At 38.1% G+C, this 6,218-nt stretch overlaps 1 protein-coding gene across 2 annotated transcripts in view; it reads right to left on the bottom strand.

Moving 5' to 3' along the window:
• Positions 1-4,350, bottom strand: part of efcab14.S (EF-hand calcium binding domain 14 S homeolog) — a 17,836-nt gene extending 13,486 nt beyond the window's left edge. The window contains 3 exon segments of one of the 2 annotated variants that reach the window (NM_001093904.1): positions 1,202-1,347; positions 2,620-2,768; positions 3,922-4,292. In NM_001093904.1, the coding sequence (NP_001087373.1) occupies positions 1,202-1,347; positions 2,620-2,768; positions 3,922-4,160 (534 nt within the window). In that variant the 5' untranslated portion in view covers positions 4,161-4,292. 2 annotated transcript variants of the gene reach the window in all.
• Positions 4,351-6,218: the final 1,868 nt, after the last annotated feature.

Consider the following 6,218-nt stretch of genomic DNA (forward strand, 5'->3'; position numbering starts at 1 on the left):
AGCTTGCATTCTTGAATATAATTACAATTCCTCATACCCAATAAGAAACAGCAATCCCTCTCCTGAGGATCATGTAACAGACATTGTTGTATTTCCTGCCAGCATCCTTTTAACAAATATCCTTTTTAGAAAAACACTTTAGACAATGTAAAAAGAATAAAAAATATAATGTATTTAAACCGTAGCGAGAGAGAGAGAGAGAGAGAGATATTGTGGACATATTTAACCTGGCAACAAACCAATTCTTACATTTTCAATCCCATAGTAATTGACTTCCCAAACAGTACCAGGTTTTTGGATGATTGGCATTGGCACATGTATTGTTTCACTGTCCAACCTTTAGTAAGACAAGAGAGCACACTTCTACACAGCCAAACATTGAGATCTAAAAGTATTTGACCTTCTTTGTGTGTCCAAACTAAATAATAGATGACATTAACAAAACAATTTGTGTCAGCTTGTTGCCTATACAGCATTTCGTCCCATTACCAAGGTAATTCATATATAAATGGTAAGGTAATATTAATGGTCCCATTTTTGCTGCTATTACAGCCTACAATCTTGATGTATTGCTATATTTATTCCTGGAAATGAATTCATCTTTAAAAATGCTATAAGACCATGCTTCTGCTTGGATAGGGTTACCGGCTGGACAGCCTAGTAAAATTACTAGCCAGCTGGTAACCCTACGTGTTTTTCTTTAACCCTTTCTGTGACTGTCTCTTTTGATCTTGCCAGTAAATGTGGTGTAAAACAGATCAAAAGTAAAACCAAAAAAAGTAGAATCCACAGCAAGTAATAGTTAAAAACACTCATGGAAGAAATCAAACAGTCACTAACATTTTTATCATTGCCCATAACAGAAGATGGAGATGCTTGATCTTTCTTCCTTTAATGGGGCAAAACACTTGTTTGATGAGGTTTTCAAACTAATCTTCCCCCCAATATGCCCAACAAAGGAACAGACCATCAATGAGTCACTGTGGTCCTTGATCGGACAGGAAAAATCAAACCTGTCTGACCAACATATGGTCGATTTTTGCCCAGATATTGGTCAGGGAGGCCCATCTGAAAACATTCATACACAAGCAGATAAGCCGTTGAATCTGTATAAAAGACCTGAATCAGCAGCTTAAATCTGCCTGTGTAGGTATTTTGTTATGCGCTTCAGATTTGTAGATCAATATAATGGATCACTTACCTGCTTATTCATGTCAGTAATATTAGACCAGAGCTTATTTAGCCCCATTTCACCAGTCATGATATCATCCAGATATTTTTGCTTTGAAAGCAAATCTTCATTTATCTTTGGAAGCTCATCTAGAGAGCTCTTCTGATTGGATTCCACTGTAAAACAGGGTGACAAAATCTAAAACCATCAGTGCATGCTCTCTATGGTCATTATTTAAAGACACCAAGTAGAAAAAATGGTTAACTGTTATGCATGGTGGTACTGGGCCAAACCATTTGAGTGACAAAACCCCAAACACTTTAGAATCTACATTTAGTGTATTTACAGAGTGCTGTACATCAGATACTTTGTACTCCATAAGCCCAAGAATCAGGCTATTTCTGGTGTCTCTCCATGTTTAAACAATCATATGCACATGTGGTATAAACGTATTCAGAGGACCAGGATATTCACATGTATATATTTGTCTATCCTGGAGCATGTGGTAGATAATATTCTTCAAATTGCCAACTGATTTTCCAGACTAATTTACACAAACATTTCCTGAACAGCTAAATTTGGAACTGCTATATATATATATATATATATATATATATATATATATATATATATATATATATATATATATATATATATATATATATATATATATATATACACAAAAATGCGTATAATCTGCACACCATAAAATAGAAATAACCTGGGTGCTAGTCCAGGAGATGAATGAATACAAATGTAGAATGACAGCACTCCAAGGATTTAACAGACGAGATAAAGTGTCAAAAAATGGGTAGGTTTATTGAATCCGACGTTTCAGTTCCTGTGAGGAACTGAAACGTCGGATTCAATAGACCTACCCATTTTTTGACACTTTATCTCGTCTGTTAAATCCTTGGAGTGCTGTCATTCTACATTTGTGTATGTATAAAAATAGTGGTGAGCACAACTTTCCCTTGTTTGTTATAGTTATACAGGAGCAGTGACCAGCTCCATGTTGTAGCTCCCACCCTTCCAGCTATAGTCAGGTGATCCCACTGGTGTCTAATAAAAGGGCAGCCAAGTTTGGGAGTTTTACTTTGAAAGCAGCAAGCAAGTTGCAGGTAAAACTAGTCCCTTTGTAAAATGTATAATTAAGCAATTGAATTCTTAATGAATCAGATGAAAATTAAGCGTAGGACTGGCCAGATATGGGATGACTGACGTAGTTGGTCAGCTTAAATATATTGCAATATATGGACAAACAATCCCTGTGTTGTTTAAAGGGTAAGGCATTTTTTAGTAGCAGTATGCACAAAATGTCTCTGTCTTAAATATATTGATAATGGGTTGAGTGCAGAGGACCTCTTGTATTTGACTATATATATATATACATACACACACATTTCAGACAATAGAGCCCATACTTATATTAAAAACACTATACTTACTTGCTCTGAACTTTTCCTTAAGAGCATCCATGTTTTCCTTAAGGACAACCTGCATCCAGACCAAGCCAATACAAGTCACGACACATGCAACTAACACAATAAAACCACACAGAGGGTAGCATATCTTACAGCACTGCAGAAGGCTTCCTCTGGAAGACATAAATATAAAAAAAAATGCTGAATTTGTTTTACATGTTATTTGAGACATTTAAGTGTAGTAGTGCTGAGCTTGCAAATGCTGTATTTATATAATAAGTATATTTGATATTAAAGCAAAAGTAGGGAGCCACAGTTATAGCCAATAAACGTTTAAACCAGAATTTTACATTTTAATTCAGAAAGAATATGCACACTATATATACTGTAAAAGAAAAATTATAGACAGCTGTTATGAGGACGATAAAGCTTTAAATTGATAAATGCATTGGAAACAGAATCTATAAATGTACTTATTGGTTGGCAGCACTTGCTTTAAAATAGAAATATTCCTATTCACAGATTACAAGGAGTTTTCATGAAGCCTGGGTGTAGTCTAAATGGTTATCTGTTTAGATTATAACACATATGATTGCATTGTTATCTTTGCTCCAACTCCCTATGATGCACTGAGCGCTGGCTGTTGAAGTTTGGACTGCAGAGGAAAATCCTAGATCCGGCTTGTGATATTATACAACTACTAAGGAATAACAGGCTAAATTTGTTATTACTGCATTATTGGTAACATGCATTTATAAAGTCCCACCTTATTCCACAGTGCTGTACACTAGAGAAGTCTCAGATTAGAGTGTTTGTTTCATAACAGTATTATTTCTAAAATGGACACAACTTTGCTTTATGTTTGACTGGCAGACAGAATAGACAGTTCAAGTCAGAGCTAAAGGAGCATTGTTACCATTTAACCTGCATATTTCTGTAATATTTTATTCATGTTTCAATGTCTCATTTAGTGTCATGTGGGGGTTAATATCACACTGGGTGAATTCAGTGGTGGAAAGTTGCAGGGAAAAAACTGCCACCCCAAATAGTCCCATAAAGGAGTGTCAGAAACGTATAAACACTTCTGTACAGTCTAGAAAAACTCGCTTGCATGGTAAAATCTATTTATTTGGTAGCCTCTTTACCCCAGTTGCTGGCCACCAATGTTTCAGGTGAAATTGGGATTATACATTTAGATGGGACCATTGGGAGAGAGGATGAATGTGGTACATGAAGAGGTGTCTCCCCACACTGGTGGAACCCAATCGGCAGCTGTAGTAGCGCCTATAGGATCAGGGCTGGGAGCACTGGAGCAATGTCACTGACCTTCCGAAGCGCCCATGCCGATCTCCCAGTGAGCCAAATTCGTCTTCTTCTTCATCAGTGTCCGAGTCTGAGGCCGGCGGCTCCGTTCGTAGTAGTCGGTGGCCGCTGCACTTCTTGGCCTTCATCCTAGCGCCGTCAGCGGCCAGTCCAATAAGCGCGTTCAGTTCCTTTCGCTTTTTCATTTTCTTGTGCGGTGTAGGGGGGGCCGCGGGCCCAGCGGATAGCGCTCCAGATCCCATTGAAGCCAGGCCGCTGCCCGTGCTGACTGGGGTGGGCGCTCACATTGAGACCTGAGACTCCATAGAAAGGTTATCTAGGCGTGTCCCGCAGTTTGTGTCCGGGACTTTGCTTGCTGTCGCCCCACAATACTGTTCCTGTACGACCCATGGACTGGATGTGCGTCACACCGGAAGCGACTCTCCTCCCAACAACTCTCTTCTCTCCTCCTCCCTGTAGTTTTCAAGACACTTTAAAAGCTTGTTGTGCGGCTATTCCAAATAACACATTTACCTACGGGATCTAATTTCTATAAACAATTTACGTTTTTTTGCTGAAATGATGAATCGTTACCTTGTACTTAATGGTAACTAATCTGCATTAGTCCTTATTGCTGTTAAATAATCCAAGGGGCCCATTTACTAAGGGGCACATTTAGGGGCACATTTATCAAGGGTCGAAGTGAGTAATTTTTTGGATACTTCGACCATCGAATTGGATACTACGACTTCAAATTTACTTCGATTCGAAGTAAAAATCATTCGCCTATTCGACCATTCGATAATCGAAGTACTGTCTCTTTAAAAAACCTTCGACTTCAATACTTCGCCAACTTATACCTGCCAAAGTGCTATGTTAGCCTGTGGGGACCTTCCAGAGCAATTTTCAAAGTTTTTTATATTCGAAGGAAAATCGTACGATAAAATCGTTCGAATCGTACGATTCAAAGTACGATCGGAGTATGATCATACTACGATCGGAATATGATCATACGATGAATAAAATCCTTCGAATTCGTGTGTCGGAGGATTCTATTCGATGGTCGAATTTCCAAGTATTTTCCACTTCGAAATTTGACCCTTGATAAATCTGCCCGTTACTAATTGAAAAAATTTCGAATATTCGACCATTCGAAAATCAAAGTACTGTCTCTTTAAAAAACGTAGACTTCGACACTTTGCCACCTTAAACCTGCAGAATTGCTATGTTAGCCTATGGGGGCTAAGTTTTTAGAAGTCCAAGTTTTAGTTTTGAAAATTATTCTATCGATCGATTAAATCGTTCGAATCGTTTGAATTAGGTCAAAAACTGCTAAATTGAATCATAAAAAAAACTTCGACTAACGAATTTTTACAATTCGATGGTCGAATTTCGAAGTTTTAGCACTTCGAAATTCGACCCTTAGTAAATGTGCCCCTAAAGGGTCGAAGTGAATTTTCGAATTCTCTTTAAAAGACTTTGACTTCGACGCTTCGCCACCTTAACCCTGTCGAATTGCTGTTTAGCCTTGGGGGCAGGATTTAGACATGAAGTGACTGAGGGTAACAGGACATTTACATACCTCCCGACATTTTTTAAATAGAAAGAGGGACAAAAAGATTTGCTTCAATTTGGACATGCCATTTTGTGGCCACACCTCCTAATTACTATATTCATTGTACAAAAATTTGGCAGGTTATGGAAGTTTGACCAAATCTCTGTGTTTTTTTGTTATTACAGTTTTGCTAAAGGTGAATTGCCCTTTAAGCTGCTAGTCAGTTTCCCCATAATACTTGCCTATGTTAAATTGTTACAATTACTTATTTGCTTATCTGAAATTGTTATAAAAGTATCCAAGTGCACCTGGTAGCTGTTATGGTCTCTCTGCCAAAAGCCAATTAAGTTAGAAACATTGTATCTGTTTCTGGCTGATTGGTGCAAGAGATCAAAGAGAAAGTCGGGGCATTTCAGTAACAAGCTGGGACTGCAGGTTGAGTTGTCAAAATCTGAACTGTTGGGAGGTATGTATTTACACTGGTGGAAGCCCCAGAAATCCACTTAAACAACTGTTTGGAAGTCAGAATGGGAGACAAACAGGAAAGGAGCTTTACAGAAAAATAGACAATTAAAAGTAACAATAGGAATGTATCCTCACATAGAATAATTTTTTGGTTTTTAGGGGTCAGTGAAACCAGCAACCAACCAGATAGCAATTAAATGGAAAGTAAAGCCTGTAGACGGCCCTTGCACATTCCCCAACCAATCCATTGTACATTTGTCCAAAATAAAGAACTAAGTAACTAACGGGGTTGGTGGCCACC

Source organism: Xenopus laevis, chromosome 4S, assembly GCF_017654675.1.
Source record: "Xenopus laevis strain J_2021 chromosome 4S, Xenopus_laevis_v10.1, whole genome shotgun sequence".
In the NCBI taxonomy this organism is placed as follows: Eukaryota; Metazoa; Chordata; class Amphibia; order Anura; family Pipidae; genus Xenopus; species Xenopus laevis.